The sequence below is a fragment of the Heteronotia binoei genome, chromosome 9 (genome assembly GCF_032191835.1).
Source record: "Heteronotia binoei isolate CCM8104 ecotype False Entrance Well chromosome 9, APGP_CSIRO_Hbin_v1, whole genome shotgun sequence".
Classification (NCBI taxonomy): domain Eukaryota; kingdom Metazoa; phylum Chordata; class Lepidosauria; order Squamata; family Gekkonidae; genus Heteronotia; species Heteronotia binoei.
The window spans coordinates 3,663,740-3,685,118 of record NC_083231.1 but is presented as its reverse complement, the minus strand read 5'-3'; the positions used below and the strand labels follow the sequence as shown (position 1 = coordinate 3,685,118).

The 21,379-nt window shown below is 46.3% G+C and overlaps 1 protein-coding gene across 1 annotated transcript in view; it reads right to left on the bottom strand.

Moving 5' to 3' along the window:
* Window positions 1-5,556: 5,556 nt before the first annotated feature.
* The window catches only part of ACOX3 (acyl-CoA oxidase 3, pristanoyl), a 60,134-nt gene continuing 44,311 nt past the window's right edge, over window positions 5,557-21,379 (bottom strand). Inside the window, exons 12-18 of the mRNA XM_060246161.1 lie at window positions 21,012-21,134; window positions 19,286-19,399; window positions 16,303-16,418; window positions 15,421-15,595; window positions 13,789-13,856; window positions 7,097-7,183; window positions 5,557-6,467 (exon numbers count right to left, since the gene is read on the bottom strand). Of these exons, the coding sequence (XP_060102144.1) occupies window positions 6,348-6,467; window positions 7,097-7,183; window positions 13,789-13,856; window positions 15,421-15,595; window positions 16,303-16,418; window positions 19,286-19,399; window positions 21,012-21,134 (803 nt within the window). The 3' untranslated portion in view covers window positions 5,557-6,347. The remainder of the gene's footprint in view (window positions 6,468-7,096; window positions 7,184-13,788; window positions 13,857-15,420; window positions 15,596-16,302; window positions 16,419-19,285; window positions 19,400-21,011; window positions 21,135-21,379) is intronic.

The window sequence follows — 21,379 nt, the reverse complement described above, 5'->3', positions numbered from 1 at the left end:
GTCAACAGTGTGATGCGGTGGCTAAAAAGGCAAATGCAATTTTGGGCTGTATCAACAGAAGTATAGTGTCCAGATCACGTGAAGTGATGGTATCACTTTACTCTGCTCTGGTAAGACCTCACCTGGAGTCTTGTGTTCAGTTTTGGGTACCACATTTTAAGAAGGATTTAGACAAGCTGGAATGGGTCCAGAGGAGGGTGATGAAGATGGTGAGGGGTCTGAAGACCAAGTCCTATGAGGAAAGGTTGAAGGAGCTGGGGATGTTTAGCCTGGAGAGGAGGCAACTGAGAGGTGATATGATCACCATCTTCAAGTACTTGAAGGGCTGTCCTATAGAGGAGGGTGTGGAATTGTTTTCTGTGGCCCCGGAAGGTAGGACCAGAACCAATGGGTTGAAATTAAATCAAAAGAGTTTCTGGCTCAACGTTAAGAAGAACTTCCTGACCATTAGAGCGATTCCTCAGTGGAACAGGCTTCCTTGGGAGGAGGTGGGGTCTCCTTCCTTGGAGGTTTTTAAACAGAGGGTAGATGGCCATCTGACAGTGATGAAGATCCTGTGAATTTGGGGTAGGTATTTGTGGGTTTCCTGCATTGTGCAGGGGGTTGGACTAGATGACTCTAGAGGTCCCTTCCAACTCTATGATTTCCCAAGTGCTACCAGAGGACCTCCGTCAGTAGAAGCCCCATCTCCAATCCAGTCCTCTGAGGCCACATTTTAAAGAACTGACAGTATCAAGGCTGCAACTCCTAGTCAACTGAAAACGCTGCATTCACTGTCCTGTTGGTCCCAGCATTCAGCTCAGATAAAAGGCGAAAGTCCCGCTGAAATCAGGGGTACTGGGCTGAATGGGAAATTGCAAAGGAAAAAGTTCAGGTGCTCAAGATATAGTAATGAAAACGACAGTAGAATAATTGTCGTCTGTGATTTATTTACACCCAAACTATAATATGCTGTAAGCAGAAATGTCAATAATGTTGGTGTTGACAGCTGATCATAGCAGCATGAACATTTAGGATCAAAGAGTTAATATGACATACCGAAGACCTGCAAACCAAAGTCTTCAAGTGATGCACGGGATGGTGGTGGGGCTGGGGAGCAGCGGGAGCTGGGAAACTTCAAAACATGAACTTGGTTGAGAGGAAGTAGTTACTCCCAGCAAGGGGAGGCACTGGAAAGGCTTTCCTTTGATCAGCATGCAAGCACCACACTGCTGTGACATCACATCGCTGCTCACTTCCTTCTCCAAATTCCACCCTCCCCAAGTACTAGCCTAAAATCTCCAGTCATTTCCCAGGTTGTCATCCCCTGCAGTCACCTCCAGCCCAGCAGGAGCTGCTGCCTTCAGCTGTAACACCTGGCAAGGGAGAGGAAGTGCCCAGACCTGGACTTAGAGAATGACTGCTTTTACCAAGAGACAGGGCACTGGTACAAAGAAGGTGGGAAAGAAGACAGAGGGAGGGATCTGGCAGAATAATCAGAGGATGTTTATTGAGATGCAGCAAAGCACAAGCGAGCTGTCATATTCAAGGACTTGACAGAACCATACCATGAATAAACCCACAAATACCGGCCCCGCAGTTCCAGCCTTCAGACAGTGCTGACCCACAGAGTGCAGCGTGCATCAGTACAGAACCAAACGACACGGTAAACTTTTAAGGAGTTGGGTCCAGGTTCCTCAGGCCTGACTCCCCTCCTCACAGTCACCCAGGGGCTGCATTGAATGGCTGCTAGAAAATAACAGATTCCATTTGGGCTCTGATTGCGCCCCCATGGAAAAGAATGCCCCCCCCCGCAGCCATTTCCTCGTACAAAGATAGTGCTGGGGGGGGGGGAGTTATATGCTGGTTTTGCTGCCCAACATGCAGAGAGTACTTGATGTGGAGCAGCAGAAACGGGGGAAAGCCCCCTTCCCCAGCACAATCTTGGCCCATGGAAAGGGATGGAAGGTCCAAGAGCCCTTCTCCCCTCCTCTCATGGCAGTCCTCTGAGCCCAGATGGGCTCTTCCTTCAAATAATCTCCTTCAGTTAAAGGCAGCAGAAGATGCTAATCCTCCTCCAGACCTTTTGGAGGCAGGAGATGTGCCACAAGACTGGAGGAGGGTGACTATCCCCCCAATCTTCCAAAAAGGGAAGAGGGATGACCCAGGAAACGACAGGCTGGTCAGCCTGACCTCTGTCCCAGGGAAGATCTTGGAGCAGGTTTTAAAGGGATCAGTCTGTGTTGGAATCTTTTATCATCTGCTACCAAAATGTTAGGAAATACATGCTAAATTCAGAGGTTTGGAGTGGCAGTAATTGGAGTCGAGGCTTAAGCTTAGCAAAAGAAATAAAGTTTACTAGAAAACATCAGGATAGGGTACTTGGGATAAAACAGAAAAAAACATCTAGCTTACCAGCTAGTTCTATCTACGTCTTATCTACATGGCTACGTTCTTTGTCTTCTCCGTTCTTCTCCCCAAAAAGCATTTCGCCAGGAAGAAGAGCAATAAACCTTGCATACAAGATCAAAGCATTTCACACCTAACATCCTCTCTGACCAATGTTGTGTTCTCAACTTTCGCGGGCAAAGTAAGAACCATCCCACAATTGAGTTTAGGTCACAATACATCACTTCCTCTATCAGGTAAACAAACAGTTAACTATATAATGGCTGGAATGTACATAGCTTGTATTCCAACAGTCTGTGAGCAACTAAAGGTCAACTTGGTGATCTGGAGGAGTCAGCATGGATTTGACCCTAACAGGTCCTGCCAGACCAGAGCCCCAAGTGCTTTAACCTTTCTTCATAGGAAAAGTGTTCCCTATCAAGCTTTGGCAAATGGATGTTACCCATATAGCTTCCCTGAAACCCTGGTACTGTGTCCATGTTTGCATAGACACATACTCTGGATATCTTTGGGCTACTGCCCACCGTGGTGAAGCCACCAAACATGTCATGGCTTACCTTATTTTTGCCTTTGCGGTAATGGGTTGTCCGCAACTGTTGAAAACTGATAACGCCCCAGCATATAATTCTTTTGAATTTGTTAATTTTTGTACACAATGGGATATTCAAATCTGGCATGGCATTCCATATAATTCCATGGGTCAAGCTATTGTGGAACGAGCTAATCAGACATTGAAAACCACTCTTCAAAAACAATTAAAAGGAGTGAAAATGAGGGTCCATACCCAAATGTGGGTTCAGGAACAATTGAATTTGGTCTTATTAACTTGGCATGGTCCAGTTCCCCTTATTACCTGGGGGCGCAGGTATGCTGCTGTGTTCTCTCTTGCAGGTCCTTTGTGGGTTCCAGCATGTTGCATTAGCCCAGCTAAAGATGGCATGGCATCAGGGTCTCCCAAATCCGATTCTCAATTTTAATCTCAGCCTCAAAAGGGAGATGGTGCAATGCCCGCAGACCCAGATGGCTCATGATATCACATGGGGGGATGTGAAGCGTCTAACCAATTAAGTGCAAAAAACGTTGGAAGAGGCTGGGCGAGAGCCATCCCCGGAGAACTTGGTGGCTGCTGTTTTTGCACAGCTAACAGTGAACTCCATGACTATTCTTTGTTGTTTGTGTTTATGTAATTTGTCTCCTGTCAAGGCGATTAGTTTTGGAGATTGTCTTCAGTTTAATATTTGGGAACGCTTAGCTAACATTAACGTTTCACATTTTTGTTTGACACAACGTACTGATTTACATATGTTATAAGGGACCTGTCTCATTCCCATTTGCAAGGCTCCAGGAACTGTAGGAAACAATACAGTTCTTGGTAAATTTTTAAATGAATCCCAGATCTCTTATGCAACTTTACCCAACCGGGGCATTCCCACCTATAAGCTTCCAGCGGATGCCTTAACTCTTTATACGCCACATGTGGCTAACCATGAAAATCTTACTTGTGCGCAGATAAGCCATTGCACGGTTGCCTGCAAACAGGTACCCCTTGTGGAAATGTAACACAACAATTAATGTAACCAGTCATTATGGCCATATTCCCTTACCACCTGGGTGGTTTTTCTCTTGCGGCTGTTGGACTTTTAGTTATATTCCTGCTAATATATCCCTTTCTGTATGTTGTTTAAGTCACCTTGCTGTGGTGTTGCCTCAAAAATCCTGGCTTATGGAACCCTCTGCCTCACGCATTCGCAGGGACTCTCCCCTTAGACTCCACCTGTGATTCTTCTGATATGGCATTATTATCTCAGGCTGAATATGTGGCCCTCGCTGCCTCACTTGTAGGTGTCCCCGGCTTTGCCACCCGCAACTCTCGTAACATAAATGCACTTGCATGTGTAGTTGCTAAAGCATTGAACCATACCTCCGCTGCTCTAACCGCTCTCAACGCAGAACAGCGACAGCTTCATCATGCTATTTTAGACAATCGAGCTGCAATCGATTATTTGTTGTTGTTACATCATCAAGGCTGTGAAATTGTGCAGCAGGTGTGCTGCTTTAATTTGACAATAGTCATGTTATCGAAAAGGAAATACAAGCCCTCAAACAACTGCCACAGCAAATCAAGCAAGACGTCCTCCCTTCCTGGTGGAACAGCTTCTGGTCCTGGCTTCCCTCAGGAGGCTGGCTCTGAACTCGTTGCATGTCTGGAATATTAGTTTTTGTCATATTGACTTTATGTTGCTGTTTAATCCAGTGTGTACCCTCCATACTGCAGCAATTTCTTTCTATTTGCAGCACAGTTCCCACAAATCCTATTTCACGACAACAATTGCCATATGTATATAAAGCTCTTGCGCAGATGGACCATCAGCTTAAACAACAATAAAGGGTGGAATGTAGTGGCTCTACCTCGTTCCTTGATCTCTCAGGCACACCTGAGAGGTTAAAAGGGAACCAGGTACAGTGAACTTTGTTCATGCCCAGGGAGAAATGTTAATCTCTGTAAATATGATAACCTGGTCTCTGCTTTCGAGCATGCCTCACGTCTTGACCGAAACAATTTCGCATTCCTCAGCTATTTCACTTCAGGCAATGTCTTATGACTATTTTGTGTAACTCAATAAAAGGCTGGACCAGAGTCCAGCAAGGTAGCTCCTGCTACTACCTGAAGGCTGACTGCTTGACTCGTTCTTTGCTACATGAGTCTAATGAGAGTATTGTGCCTAAAAGCATCTCAGTTGGTTTGAAACATTAGAATAACAGAGCTGCCTGCATCCCGCACAAAAGTGACTTATTTTGTGTCAGCAGCACAGTTTCCTTCTGCAGACCAAGCAGGCTGGGCCTTCTGTGTCACCCTTGTCATCCAGTCATGCTCACTCCTCCCACACCCTTTTCATCTTGCGGAGACACCCCACTCCGCTCCAGGATCCCTCTCCAGCCAGGGCTGGAGGTTCACGGGAGGGGCAGGTCGATTACGGACCAGAGTGGGAGAGACCAAGGGAGGAAAGTGGAGGCAAAAGGGTCACACCCCGACATGGGTGCAGCACCCCCTTTCTGCAAGGGGCAGGAAACCCCAAAACGGTACCACATAAATATTCTTCAGTGGTGTTAATCCCACCATTTCCAGTGATGAACCAAAATACATAAACTCTCTGAGCCAAACATGTCTAGCAGGTGGAAGAATTTTATTTTATAACCTATCATATTATAACATTATTTCACTGAATAAAAATGAAACTTCTGGAAACAGCTGCTTGAGGCATCTGGTTAAGACATCTGCTTTCACTTAAACTAAAAAGACAGAGACAATGCAGAATATGGGAGAGGTTGTGTAGAATTCAACATTTTCACTGCCATCAGTTAAATACACTTTAAACGAAAGAATACAGAATCAGTTGCCTTAGAGAGGCATAAACATGACAATCAAAATCTGAAAGTTCTCATCTTACACGAACTCTGTGCACCAAATCCTGAGATGACATAAACATTTCTGCCCAGTAACCATAACAGGACACTTCAGAGACTCCGACAGAACTCTTGGAATTAATAGCAACAGAGAATCTTGGTTAGCCTTGCATGGACATAATTTTCTTTCTTCTTGCTACAATTATTTTCCCACCTTGAGTTTCCTGTTGAGTTTCTGTTCACAAAGCCAGACATTCCATTTCAGCCGCCAGCTCTCATGAACAGAATGGGAAGTAATATTCAAGAGTCAGAAGGATCTTGTTCCCACGTGCCTTGAATGAGCCACACAAGTGAGAACTGGGCAGGAACTGGTCTGTGCTGGTCTCGATATGAATATGCCCTCGGCCTTGGGTATGGAATTGGATGCCGTTTCCAAATTTTGTGCCATGTGGCACTTCCTTCACAAAAAATCCCATCATTTGCAGCATCGAAAAACATGATTTCCTTAGCTCATAATAGGGTACATCATCCCAACCCTACCTTGGTTGTGAAATTCACATTCGTGACCTCAGTCTACCCACAACAGGTTTATTGGCACAAAACTCTGGCCACCAAGACGGCCTCTCCAGCACTTTGCTGCCCTGGAGGACGGAGCTCCACAGGTTCTTATACAGCTACAAAGGAAACAGAGCGGCTTCGGTTAGAGCAGCTGACTTGAACCCTTCCTCAACCAGGACCCACTTCTAGCTCAAAATGGCAACTCAAAAAGGACTAACTTTGAACTGGTTCACTGCACAGCTCTGCCTCTTTCTAGGGCATGGGTGGTCAAACTTGCTTAACGTAAGAGCCACATAGAATAAATGTCAGATGTTTGTGACAAGAACATCAGGTGTCTGAGAGGCAAAAGACAGGAGGGAGGGAGGGAAGCAAATAGATAGGGGGACAGGGGAGGTAGAAAGAAAGCAACTTTAAATGCATTCTCCAAGTCTCCAACTACCTTGGCTTGCAGAAGTGATCTAAAGAGAGAAATGCCTTCTCCAAGCTGGCCAATGGGCCGATGGGGGCTTTGAAGCAACACAATATGTGTAACAGAGCCACATGTGGCTCCCGAGACACAGTTTAGCCACCTCTGTTCTAGGGGAACTAGGTGGAAAAGAAGAGAATCCCACCAATCAAGGTGGAAAAGGAGAGATGCGTGTGTCGAAATACCTTTTCCATGCAATTACTGAGAGAAAAGGAGTTCTGTCCTCTTTTTCATCTTCCTGGCCAGAGGTTTAGAAAAAGGGTGGGGTTGTTTATTTACCTCTCCATCTGCTCGGCCAATGGGGGAGTTGAGAATGAAGTCAGGAGGAGCAACAACATCCACCAAGGCAACCGCGTCATCCTTCAGCTGCACAGAAACAAAGAATGTCAATGGGAAACAGCTGTGGTTTCTTTGGTGACAGACTCCTGATGACACCCTGTTAGCCTGCCCAGCTGAAGCCTCTGGATTGGGAAAGCTTCAGTGTCATGTAACTCATGCTGTTTTTTCAAAAGCTGACAATCTTGCAAGTTTCTACAGCTTATTTCACACAAGTGGTTTCCATTTCTCACCTCCTCTAACATCACATGTACTTTAAATCTTCATAATAGTCAGATGCCTCTTGTAAACTCCTCAATTACAATGTCCCCAGCTGTGCAGCTGATCTTTTTTGGGCCATGTTGCCCCCCCATGGCAAGGCAGAGGGCAGCTCCTGCCCCTCTTTGCAAAAGGTGCCCCAAAGACTGCATCCTTCCCTTCACACTTAGACCAAAGATGTCAAGCATCTTGTTCCTTTATTGGTCTGCCTGTATTGCTAACTGTTATTCTAATGTGTCGCACATCAAAGCCATGTAACTTCTTCCTTAGTTCTCACTAGCAGCAAATGCAGGAATGTCCTCTTTGAAGATAAGGCCTCCGGGAACACTTTCTCAGGCTCAGGTCTGAACCCAGGATGTTGCTAAACCGCAATACTAGATAAAGTAGCGAGCGCGTGAATTTCACACGCCTGAGTAGAAATTCCTAAGGTATCTTTGATGTGCCCCTTAAAGCTAGTATTCTTGAGTTAAACTGTATCACTTCCAATCTGGTGCCTATCCGAGCACACTGGATTATCAATATACCAATACTTTGTTTCAAAATCAAGGTCTGGTTATTTTGAGATCTAATACTTGACAAAAGAAACAGAAGGGTTGCTGGAGGAGGGGAGAAGCCAGCTTCCTTCCAGCCACTGGGAATCAAGCCAGCAGCCCCCTGGATTTCTTACCCATCTTGTGCTCAAATTCTTAATCAAGCTTAGAGATGAAAAAGCCCAAGGAAAAAAAAAGGGGGTGGTGGTGAGGGTAATGCATAAACCTCCCCTCAGACTTCCTCCCATTTTTCTAGTGCAAAAAAAAAAAAAAAAAAAAAAGGCCATTTGGGAGAGTGCTGAAAAAAGTGTTTGCTATGAAATCCTATGAAGTTTTTTTTCCGTTGGGAATGACTGAAATGCTTTTGAAGACACAGCTTTATGAAAAATGTGAAGATTTCAATGTAAGACCACCTATAAAGAGGACGATAATTCCTATGTATTTTCTAGACATATTCAACATATTTTCATTTAAACTTGAATAATTTTGCTCACACTGTAGCACAGTGTTTTCAGTATTATCCAAATATGCTGTTAGTCCCATAGTCAATGGTATTTCTGTCCAAATGATACTTTTGTTTGATATAAAAAACAGGGCTGCACTTAGCTGTAAGTAACCACTGTTTCTTGATGGGCCTTCTGTGCAGTCTTGCATGGGACTGCACTGCCTCAGGCCGGCCATAGAGAGGAGCTAGCATGCTATTTTGAGAAGTTTCTAGAGTCCCAGCCAGTGTTCCCCTCCCTTCAATGTGCCTCGTACATTCTCCCAACTGTGGGGAGAAAAGACAACTCAGAAGTAGCCACAGGTTCAAATGGTTTATAAAGAAGTCTCGAAAGAACTAGAGACAAACTCCATTAAGGAATTGGGCAAACTGGAGGAAACAGATTCCATAAACCTTTCAAAAACTGTTTCAAATCTGCATTAGAAAACATCTTGGCACCACAGTGTGCACATTGCTTGAAAACTGCCATATCACCGCAATCCGAGGTTGATTTTTTTTCTCATTAATTCACTCACTCATTCAGTCAGGAATGCTACATATTCCAGCTTGCTGAAAGCTGTCCTCTTCTTACGGTGACAAGAAGAGAACTGAGGGAGGAATGCTCCCCCCCAGGTCACATGACCATTTGGGCAGGGGAATATATGAAGCCTGTTGAAGGGAGGGGAAGCACTCCTGGGACTCTAGAAACTGCTTGCTAACTCCTCTCCATGGCTGGCCTGTGGAAGTGCACTCCCCTGTGGGACTGCACAGAAGCCACAAAGATGAACTTCTGCCTTCTGTTTCAACCTTCCTTTCCCCCCGCCCCAGGTATCTCATATGCCAAAAATTAAGATGTGTGTGTGTCAGGTTTAGCCAGATATTCAGTCAGATAAACTCCTCATATGAAGCACAGAGGAAGTTTATTTAATGCTGAAAAGCCCCTGCCAGAACGGAGGGCCAACAGCTACACAGGGGCAATGATGGGGCAAACAAAACGGTTACATTCTGGCACCACTTTTCTCCCACCCACAGTCCATTCACATTCATCCCCACCAAAAGCATCTTTAGGTGCACGTTCCCACATCATCCAAGGTTGAGAGAAGAACCTGCTCGGGGGTTGCAACACCGGCTGCCATGGCAATATGATAAGCAAGCCAGCACATGAGCTTTCTAGTTGCTCTCTAAGCACAGCAGCTGAATATTCCAAGTTAAACAGTTGTGTGCCCCCCCCCCCCCGCGCCATACTTATACTCCAGTGAATTGGTATAACACTCAATAAAATACAGTGGCAACACACAGAGCAGAAAACACAGTAGCAGGAATCCACTCCTGACAGTGCGCTAAGGTCGTATAAGGTGCAGCACTTTGGAGCTCTCTGCAGTCCTGAGTAGATTCACAACTTTGCTTGCAGAAAACTCGAGCATTCTAAGAGCCTGGGGTGGTCCTGGATGCCTCGCTTTCCATGGAGACCCAGGTCACCACGGCTGCCACCTCCAGCTGGTCCCTTGTCTCTCCCTCCTGGGACTTGAGCACAGTGATCCATGCAATGGTCACTTCCAGACTGGATTATTGCAACACGCTCTATGCGGGGCTCCCTTTGGGCCTGATCTGGAAGCTGCAGCTAGTGCAAAATGAAGCGGCATGCCTGCTGACTGCGATGTCTATGCAGATGCACATTCAGCCAGTGCAACGCCAATTGCACTGACTGCCTATTGAGTACCAGATCTGGTATTGACCTTCAAAGCCCTATGTCAGGGGTAGCTCTCCAGATGTTTTTTGCCTACAACTCCCATCAGCCCGAGCCATTGGCCATGCTGGCTGGGGCTGATGGGAGTTGTAGGCAAAAAAACATCTGGAGAGCTACTGTTGGCCACCCCTGCCCTATGTGGCTTGGGACCAACAGCCTCTCCTCCCCATGTGTCCCAAAGAGCTCTGGGCTCTGCTGAACAACGTCTGCCCAAACGATGCCCACTTAGCCTCAACCAAGCCAAGGCGTTTTCCGTCCTGGCCCCAGCCTGGTGGAACTTGCTCCCACTCAAGATCAGGGCCCTGTGGGATACAGTGCAATTCCGCAGGGCCTGCAAAACAGAGCTGTTCCGCCAGGCCTTTGGTGGACATTTGAAGACCTCGCCCCCCCCCGCCTGGATGAACGGCCCTCAAGAGCAATCCTGGCACCTGCTGAACTGGGCTTTGATAGTGGTTTGTTACGCCCTGCCCAGCGGGAGACAGTTACGGGCTCTTTGTTTCAATCTGTTATTCCTGGCATTTCTTGTTGTTGGGTTCTTTGCTGTGACCTGTCCTGAGCCCACTTGCGAGGAGGGCGGGATATAAACCCAGACAGAGAAAAAAGATAAAATAAATTCTGTGCATACACCCAAAAGATAATGGCATAGTGGGGAAACCAGCAAGGCTTGCGATGGGAACCTCACTTTCCCCTGCACCCCCCCCCCCCACTATTTCCTCTCCTGTCTTCTGATGGCCCCCAGAGCCTCCCCACTCCCTCCTCCCCACCAATCAGCCTATCTTTTATCTGCCCTCCGTCTTCAGAGGGATTCATTATTTCCTGCGTTTATTCAGCTTTCTTTGCAATGGGGACCCAAAGCACCTGACATCATACGCCTCTCCTCTATTTCACTCTGTGCAATAGGCTAGGCTGAGATGGTGTGACAGGCCCAAGGCAATGGGGTTGTTTGTACCTGGGGCTCCCAGATCGTGGCCTAAAACTCTACGTATGACACCACTCTGGCATTTGGGGGGTGGCTGCTTCTGAACAAAAGTAAGCAGCCAGGCCTGGGTAAGTTATGCAAATTGCTGTCAAGGTGTTTCCTGGCCCCGAGTACTTCCACGTTGGTTCAGACTGTAGATGCAGCTGGCTGTTTAATCATGCATATTGTGTCTGTGAAACTTACAAGTATCCTTTCTCACCCTGAGGTATTTGGAAAGCCTGGACTCTTCAAGGTCATACTCTCAGAAACTATCGCTGTTTGCAGCTAATAGTAACTGGAATGCAGGGGGATGGGCCCTGCTTCATTGGTAGAGAAAAGGCACTTTTTCACTTGAATGAAGTAACGGTCTGAACCAGCCTATATACCTGATAGTTTACCTATGACTCTCTAGTTCTAGCAAGACCTGGCCTTGCCTGAGACAGTTTTATTACTGAATAAAGTTTTTATGATTAAGCAAACATAAAGAAAAAGAAGGTATTGGATTTATATCCTGCCCTATACTCTGAATTTCAGAGCGGTTACAATTTCCTTTACCTTCCCCCCCCCCCAAAAAAAAGACACCCTGTGAGGTTGGTGGGGCTGAGAGGGCTCTTACAGCAGCTGCCCTTTCAAGGACAACTCCTACAAGAATTATGGCTGACCCAAGGCCATTTCAGCAGCTGCAGGTGGAAGAGTGGGGATTCAAACCTGGTTCTCCCGGATAAGAGTCTGCTCACTTCACCACTACATCAAACTGGCTCTCATCATAGAGCTCATCATTAATGAAGACTGTGCAGTACTTGACAGTTGCATGGTATCAAGTTACCCAGTAATCAATGCTAGGCATGGCCCTCACCAGTAGTCCCTTAAAGGCCAAAACAGCCCTGGAAAGAATCCTCTCTTTAACTGATGGAAACAGTGGCTTGAAGGCTAGCAATGTGGTTGTGGATGCCTAGCAACCACTGCAAAGGGTATTAATTTCTTAAACCTTCTGGTTCTATTGCTTTGAGGGTTTGTTTTTAAAAAAATCCTTGGTGCATTTAAAAAAGATGTTAGCTTTTTCAGCAAACCTATGGCTTTTGATATGCTAAATTACATATTTCAAGTCCCCCCCCCCCCAAATTTCAAATTAAAAACTCTTTTTCCTTCAAAATTTATAGAAACTTTATATCTCTAATCAAACTTGAATGTGACAGAATGTTGAAAAGTGGTTTAGATTTCTTGCAGCTTTCTTAAAAGAAAACTACCTTGGGGACTTTTTAGTTGAAAGCTGGTCTAAAAATAAACTACATTAAAAGCATTTTGGATGTAATAAACGAGGTCAGTCAGCTCAGTACAGTCCAGAGGTGTGAAAAAAAATAAATCTAGTATTTTTTGGATTCGGGTATATTGAACCTGGAAAATATTGGTATTTCCTGATATTTCTAAATCCCAATATTCTGCTATATTGGAATTCAGGTAATATTTGGGGTTCCTGAATTTCTTGGGGAACTCACCACTTGGAGAAGGTGATTACACACCTTCCAGGTGAACTCACAGCTTGCCAAAGGCATTTAAATGCCTTCTGCAATCTGTGCTGCATGAAGGGAGGCCACAGCAGGGGTTCACTCAGAACTTGGGACTCTATCTGCATGCCGCCATTTGCATGCCTTTTGCAAGCAACACTGCTGCATTAATTGAGTCCCTCTCCCAAGCAGAATTAAGTCACATGGCTCTCAATATAGCTGAACATACCCAAATAAAAGCAAAAAAAAAAATGATATCTCAAAATACTGATCTGGCATTTTCTGTTTGCTTATGCTGAATGCACCCCCCTAATGCAGTCTTTCCATCATGCACCAAACTTGCTACATGCAAGGGCAATTCTAATACAAGAAACTGTTCACGAACAACATTGTTTTTTGCATATTAGTAAGTTCTCAAGACAAGGTGTCATTCTTAGATACATAATAGGTGCAAGATATGTGTGATGGCCCAGTCGGCAGGATGTGTTACGTATCTGACCTGGAAAAAGCCATTCTCTCCCACACCCCTTGACCCTCCTCCTCCTCCCCGCAGCCGTCTCTCCCTCCCAGCCACCTTGTCCTTGAAATCTTCCGCAGGTGCTCTTTAGGCTGCTCTAACAGGCAGTCATCTCAATTTCACCCAGATGAGAAGAGATCATGAATAACGCTCCATTTTCATTGGAGAGTAGCAGAAAAGGAGGGAAGAAATAAGATGAGGAATGTCTTTGCCCGCTGTGTGACCTCCTCTTTAAGAACTGCTGTCCCTCCATTGTCTCAGGTGCCTTTTAAAGCTTGGGTGTGACCAGAGGCATCACCTGAGGGGCAAGAGCCAAGGGCTCGCAGCCTGGGACCTCAGTCAAGCCAGCCAAGTTTTCTGGGACCAGCCTGAAAGACATGCTTGTTTTGCTGTATTCGTTTTTCTTGTAAGCTGCTTTGGGCCCCATTTTGGAGAAAGCAGGGCATAAACAGTTAAAGAAATAGATAAACTACATTCAGAGCTGCAAGAAAAGTCTGAACTCCTCCCCCCCCCCCCACACACCCCTTGCCCTTCTCACGATGGAGTCTGGCAGGAAACTTCCAGACCGAGATGCTACAGCAGGGGCCTTTAGAGGCTGCCACTCATTTAGTATCTCACAGGACCAGGTTTGGAACATACCTTTGAGCAAAGTTCCAGAATGGCATCTTGCACCAGTCTGCCCGCCTTCTCACCTGAAGCGAAGCCACCTGGGAAACATATACAGGAATAAGCACAGCTAAGGCTTACGTCTGTTTGGTGCAGCTACCAATAAAAAGGCAAGAGATGAGACACTGCAGGGCATGACAAAGCAAGTAAAGCAAAGAGGGCAAAGAGAACCAGGTGGGGAGGGAGGAGCCCCCTGTAGCTGCCTTCCTGCCAAACACCTGGGAGGCCAGAAACCCTTTCCCTGCACATGACGCTCCAAAGTGAAGGCACCAGGTACGACCATGTGAGGAAGCTCTACAGGCAGGGACTGGACGGGGAAAGCCCTGATCCTCATATGTCAGAAAGAAGAAGCTGGAGGGGATCTTTGTTTGTGGGTCTTGATAATCAGGCAGGAGGTCTTCAGACCCCACAGCCACCCAGCAGGGCCTGGGACCAGGGCCCTTAAGGACCCAGCCACAGTTCTCAGGAAGACCCACAGACAAACTGGCATCCAGTATAATTTTCAAAGTATTGGCAAGGTAAATTCTTTGTAGTTTATACCCGTCAGCAATCACACTGCTCCATTTTGAACCCAATGAAGTTTCCAAGGAGTCTTCTAAGGCAGCTGTGCTGTACTTATAGAACCTGGTGGTGATCAGAGGATGGATAACTGTGGCCAGATCATAGGTCATGATGACTAGCGTATCTAAGTGGGTTAAAGATACTCCAGACTACAGATGAGAGTAAGACCTAAAGCATCCCTCTGTAGACACAGAACTAAAAGCAACCTCCCCCCCGCTTGAGTATCATGGAACAAAAACCAGTCGCAAGGTGCTTTCGGTCCCACATCCCACTTCCAGAGTGGGCAGCCGGAGGACTGAGAAGTCTCCCAAGTGCTGTGTGGAAGAGCAGCCCCTCCCCCTGCCAGAGGCTTCTTGCTTCTGGGAGCAGAACTTCCTTCCAATCAGCAACCAGGGCTAGTTGTAGTTAAGAGCCCGCTCTTCAACCCAGGGGTCTTTTATAGCCACCAGCCTTCCCCACAACTCTGCCAACTGACTTGCACAATTCACCCCTTAGGAGAGCCAGTTTGGTGTAGTGGTTAAGTGTGCAGATTCTTATCTGGGAGAACCGGGTTTGATTCCCCACTCCTCCACTTGCACCTGCTGGAATGGCCTTGGGTCAGCCATAGCTCTGGCAGAGGTTGTCCTTGAAAGGGCAGCTGCTGTGAGAGCCCTCTCCAGCCCCACCCACCTCACAGGGTGTCTGTTGTGGGGGAGGGAGATAAAGGAGATTGTAGGCCGCTCTGAGCCTCTGTCCTTGAAAGGGCAGCTGCTGTGAGAGCCCTCTCAGCCCCACCCACCTCACAGGGTGTCTGTTGTGGGGGAGGAAGGTAAAGGAGATTGTGAACCACTCTGAGACTCTTCGGAGTGGAGGGCGGGATATAAATCCAATATCTTCTCCCCCCCCCCCCAACTGCTTTTGCCTCTCCTCGTACAAAAGGGGCTTTACCCCCATGATCGCTCAGCTTCCCAGGTTGGAGACAATACAAGGCGTAAGAAAAACAGAAGAACAGCTTCATGGCCTTCAAACATTAAATCTGGCCGACAGGCAGAATGTGGACCTCACCTTGGTAAAGCACAGCCATGTGCTTATTTAAAGACCACAGTCCATACAGTGAACACAGGCGCTTCAGTACCTGCTGGAGAGGAGCTGGGGTGTCGGCCCCATGGACATAGTCATGGTATCTTTGCAAAACAGTGTGTTCAATGAATGCTATCGCTAAGGAACGGCAGTAGTACACCTTGAAGAAAGGACAAGTGAAATTCAAAGTGAACGAAAATACAAACATGCTAATCTGTAGGATTACAGACAACTCTGTATTACAAGAGATATTAGAACAAGGAGTATCCCATATAAAAGGAACCAGACACAATCTAAATATTATTTACCTACTTTATTTTCAGCTATGCAACAATATGATGGAATCCAACAAAAAGACACTGACAAATAAGAATCACGATGAACTGCAGTGGCTGAGGTGTGGTGTCTCCCGCTCTTTTCAGAAATGACGGCTGAAGCTTCCTTATATTCCATCAGACCATGAATATTTGAAAAGTTTTCAAGTAATACCACTATACAAATTTAACTGGGGTGAGATTGACTGTGGTTTGATTCAGTAGAAGGCAGCTTCTGGTATGATTCCTGAACCAGGCAAATGCTACAAGAGTGTGTCCTACTACGTCCCCCGCACTCTCTCCTCCAAAGGGAAAACAATTCAGGAAAAGAACTGCCTTTGGAACATCTTACCACTCATGTCCCACTACTGTGACTGTCAAATATCACCTGTAGCTTTACTGGGTTTGGGAGGCCCTGGTATTTGGGAGGGGGAGGGGAAGGGAGGGGGCAAGCAAAAGGTAGCGGACAGAGACAGGCCTGAAGTGGAGTCCATGAAAAATTAAGCGAAACCAAACCAACCCCCCAACTCATGGATATATTGAAGTTGTTTACCTGGCTGTTGTTCCTGGCCTCAAACTCAGTACAGCCAGATTGTTCCTGGTCTCTCAGCTTTTGGAAACTCTCTTGCAGCAAGTAACAAACCAGCCACTTGTATGCTGATAGAGGAACTGCAGAAAGAACATGTACATATTGACTGTGTTCACTGAGGTATTTGAAAGCCTCATAAAGCAAGGAGGAAAGCCTGCTGATGGTCTGCAACAAAGTCTGCACCCCTATGTGACTTGCAGGCATCCTATGGACAGCAAGCGGCTGCTCTCTTCTCCCTGCTGAAATTATTTCATTTATTTATTTATTTATTGACTTTAGATTTATATCCCGCCCACTCTGCCAGCGGACTCTGGGCAGCTAACAATCCTGGTAAAAACAATGCAAATCGCAATTATAAAAGAATAAAAAACATATATCAACAATTTAAAAACTACATTATTAGGTGCTATAAAAAGATTTCATAACAAAGGTTTTCATAACAAATTATTCATAAGGATGACAGAAATGGAAGAAGACACACCACTGAATACGTGTGCTCAAAACAATTTGGCACCTCCACAATGATGGTAGAATCCTCCAAGGCAATTAAGAGTTACGAGTTTTTAAAGCAACCCCCAGGTCGAGCAGCATTTTTTCTCCAAGCCAGTTTCACCAGGGATCCTGGAGGGTTTTCTTCTTTTTTTGCCATCTTTTGGGCTGGGGGAGATGTTACTGGGTATGTGGGGGAGGTATTTGTGAATTGTACAGGGGTTGGACTAGATGACCCTTGAGGTCCCTTCCATCTCTATGATTCCTGTTCAAGTCATGACTCATAAAAGGTCTGACATGGATCACAGGATTTTAAAACATTAAAAGAACCCTTCCAGTAATGAGATGAAAGGTGTCTCAAGTAATTTGATTGAGAAGGCAAATGAAGAAATAAAAAATGTGTACCATCTTGCAGCCAGTACCAGACCACTTTAAAATTCAAATTTACGCATCCTCTATATTATGCCTGTGTATTTCTATCAATAAAGGAATACTTGCCGGTGAGAAAGTGACATGCCCGAGGCACATCTATGAGGTTCTTTATGCCGGCACTCACTACCCAAGTGTTGGAATGAGCCACATCATTCCATACCCTTCAGTGTGCTCTGGAGCCAGCATGCTCATTCCTTCCCTACTTAGATCTTCCTCTATCTGGGTCATGACCTCATTTAGGCAATACTATACATCACCAACATTCCTTCACAACCCACAATATGTCAACATCTTTATGGCTGACTTGCAGCAATGCTTCCTAAACTCCCACCCACTCATACTGCTCCTAGGTTTCATTGATGACATTTTTATTGTCTGGGCACATGATAAATAAGCCCTGGACCATTCCACTAGGCATTCAATGACTTTCACCCCACCATCAACCTGACAATGAACCAATCTATGCAAGAAATACATTTTCTGGACACCATTGTAAAGATACACAATGGACACATAGACACCACCTTATACCAGAAACCTATTGATCAACAAATGTACCTACATGCCTCCAGCCACCATCCTAAACATACCAAACTAACCACTGTATCCAGCCAGGCTCTATGCTACAGCCGCATCTGCTCCAATCCTACAGACAGAGATTCTCACCAAAGGGATCTACAACAAACCCTTTTGGAACTAAAGTATCCACCTGATGAAGTCAGAAAACAGATTAACAAAGCCAGAGGAAACCTGTTACAAGATAGACCCAGAAAGACAATAGAACACCACTAGCGGTCACATACAGCTCTCAACTCAAAACAGTTCAATGCATCATCAATGACTTGCAACCTCTACTGGACAATGCCAGCTCTCTTTCACAAGCACTGAGAGGCAAACCTTTTCTTGCACACAGACAGCCCCCCAATCTCAAGCAACTCCTCACCCATGCAACGGCCACCTCCAGGACAGACTACTGCAATTTGCTCTATGGTGGCCTCCCCTTGCTCCTGACTGGGAATTTCCGACTGATCCAGAATTCAGCCACATGGGGCCTCACAGGGACTCCGTGGAGGGCGCATGTTCAACCTCCGGGGACACACTGAGGGACCACCTCTCTCAGCATGTCCCCGGAAGAGTGTTACACTCTGGGAATAAGAACTTTCTGGTGGTCCCCAGTCTGGTGGAAGTCACTGCTGGAGAACATCTATGACCTGTGGAATTTACTATTTATCCATAGGGCTTGCAAGGCAGAAATGTTCCACCAGGCATTTGGCTGAGGATAGCAATTTTATTTATTTATTTTAGTATATTTCTATTCCGCCCATTCCCCATAGGGCTCAGGGCAGAGTACAACATATGATAAAACAATAAAATACAATACAAACATTCTATAAACAGACAACTCAACAGCACTCAGATTACCATGTCATCACACACTGCCCAATGGTCTGGCACTCTCGTATCCCCATCTCCTCCCCCTCCACATCTCCTCTACCCCAGAGGGCTGGTGGGAACGGAAACTCTTTCCACCACCTTGGACAGTGCATGCTTCTATTACGGATGTTTTAAGTACTTTTAATGTTGCTCTTAAGTGTATTCTTTATTGTATTTGCCTTCTGATGTAAGCTGCCCTGAGTCCTGTTTGGAGGGAAGGAGGGGGCCTAACAAATTGAAATTAAGAAACAAATATATAATAAAGTATATGTTTTTATGTTTTGTTTTCAGCACCTAATAAAGGATACAGTCCTAAACACATTAATTCCCATTGTTTAGACAATGGCGCATGACAGACTGTCTAGGTATTTCTTCTGTTCTACGACCACAAGCCAAACGGATTCAAACCTCAAGCCCTGGGACATTAAATCCATCCCCCATGAGGGGCGATGACAGCAGGCCTCTCCCCTGGAACACAAGTACTGCCAACTACAACACCCCCAAAGCAGCAAACACAAAAGACCTAAAGAAAAAGAGGCCCCACTGAAAACAGAGGCCCGTAGAATGGGAAGAGCAAAAGGAACTGAGTTACCTGAGGAATCCATGCAGTCATGAACATCTGTCGCTGTGAATTTCTGGCGAAGAATCTGGCTGTAGCCTTCCAAATAATCCAAAGAACCCAGTGGTGATGTCAGGGGACCTCTGTCTGAAACAGCAATGAAAGGAAACCCAAATACCAATTCAGAGGGTGTGAAGATGCAAGCAGCAGCAGCAACTTTGAAAGTAAATGAGAGGCAGGAATCTGCTCACCTGCGCATTCCCTGAGACAAGCTCCTCTTAGGAAGCTGTTTTCTCGGCAAGGTCTTAATGCCACATACATATTTCTGGGTTTTTTCCCATTCCTTTTTAGAAGAATGTCCTAAGGTGTAAGCTGGAAAGTTCTAAAAAGCCCATATGCATTTTTAAAACTTAAACATGACAGCCAGTTGTGCACTCTCGGATGCAAGCTTCATACTCCAATCACTGTTTATGCTTTAAATGCCTATAACTGGCTGAGGCAGTTGCTGTGCAATGCTGCACTTCACTTGCACGGGCTTAACACAGAGATGTCTCCTCACATCAGCAGATCCACGAGGCCCAAAGAGGCACCAGGGCTCTCTGCCCCATTATCCTGAGCTCACACCACATAACTGTCAGGGCAGCTGGGAGGCAGGACCCTCCGCAGTGGCCAAGTTCATACACTGTCTTTAGTTAACAGTTTCTAGTAATTTATCGGGAACAGACGTGAGCGAACGGATCTGTAATTTCCTGGATTCCCTTTGAGCCTTTGCTTTAAAATCGATGTTTGTTACTTTACAGTCCTATGCGATTCCACAGACAGGTCAGGTGGTGGTGTGAGGTACCCGGGAGTGGAAGAAAAGCCTCTCCACGTGGTGAGAAAAGCCCCAGAGAGAGAGAGAGAGAGCAGGGCCTGCAGGCCAGAGCGGGCACATTCTGCTACAATCACGAAAGGGGATTTCCATGTCTAGAAGCAGCAAACCTCTGAACAGCAGTGCTAGGAGGCAACATCAGGGACAATCTTAATTTCTATGTCTGGTTGTTGGCCTTCCAGAGAAACTGGCTGGCTGCTGTATGAAACAGGATTCTGGCCTAAACTGACCACTGGTCTGACAAAAGCACCTCTTCTGTGGCAAACGCTTCACCTCCAGACCCTAAACATTAAAATCCAGCAGGAATCTTCTCCATTCTTCCAGCTGGGAATGATGATGGAAAGGCCTGCCAAGTCACAGCTGACTTCTAGTGACCCCATCATGGGGTTTTCAAGGCAAGAGGTGGTTTGCCCCTGCCTGCCTTTGCTTAGTAGCCCTGGGCTTCCTTGGGGCTTTCCCCGCCAAATACTGACCAGGGCTGACCCTGCTTGGCTTCTGAGATCTAGCCGGGCCGCCCAGGTCAAGGCCTTACTGGGCTTGGGACAAACGTAAGTATTCCATACAGGTAAGGCAGGGAGAGCGGCTTGTTTCCCATAATCCTACCCTTCACTAGAGGAAAGCAGAGTACTAGCTGAATTGCTAGCAACATTTCAGCTGAACGGCTGCCAAGGAATGAGCACCGTGACTCAGTCTGCCTTCCTCATGTTGGCAGCATCAGGATGGGGGATGCAGTTCAGTGCAAGGGCAACTCAGCAGGGAGCCCAGTCGCCTGCAGTCATCAGAAGGCCATGTGACTGCCCAGCACGAAGCTGCTTTTGGGGCTGACCCTCCACTCTCAGCCTCTCTCTCCCGCGGGCTTTGCTGCCCCCTCAAGCTCCACGCACTCACCCTGGCGCCTGGCACTCATCCAGCTGAGCAGGTAGTTGCTGGTTTGCTGCAGCAGAACATTATTGTCTCCTTCATACGTGCAGTTTGGGTCGTTGTCGTTACGGATCTCACCAAGACGGTTCACTGCATGCAAACAACATGAAGGTTTTCAAGCCGTACCCCCCACAGATGCAGGGCTAAGATACAGACATGCTACTCTGCAAAGACGCGGACTGCTCCATTCTAGGGTGAAACCTGTCAATGAAAGTTAAGCCCAGGGGGGGAAAAATGTCGACCAAAGCCTTCTGCTGCCGCACAGAGGAACACACATTCAATTTCTACATTTCTAGACTACACTTTGACCATTTGGGGCAGTTCACAATACAACT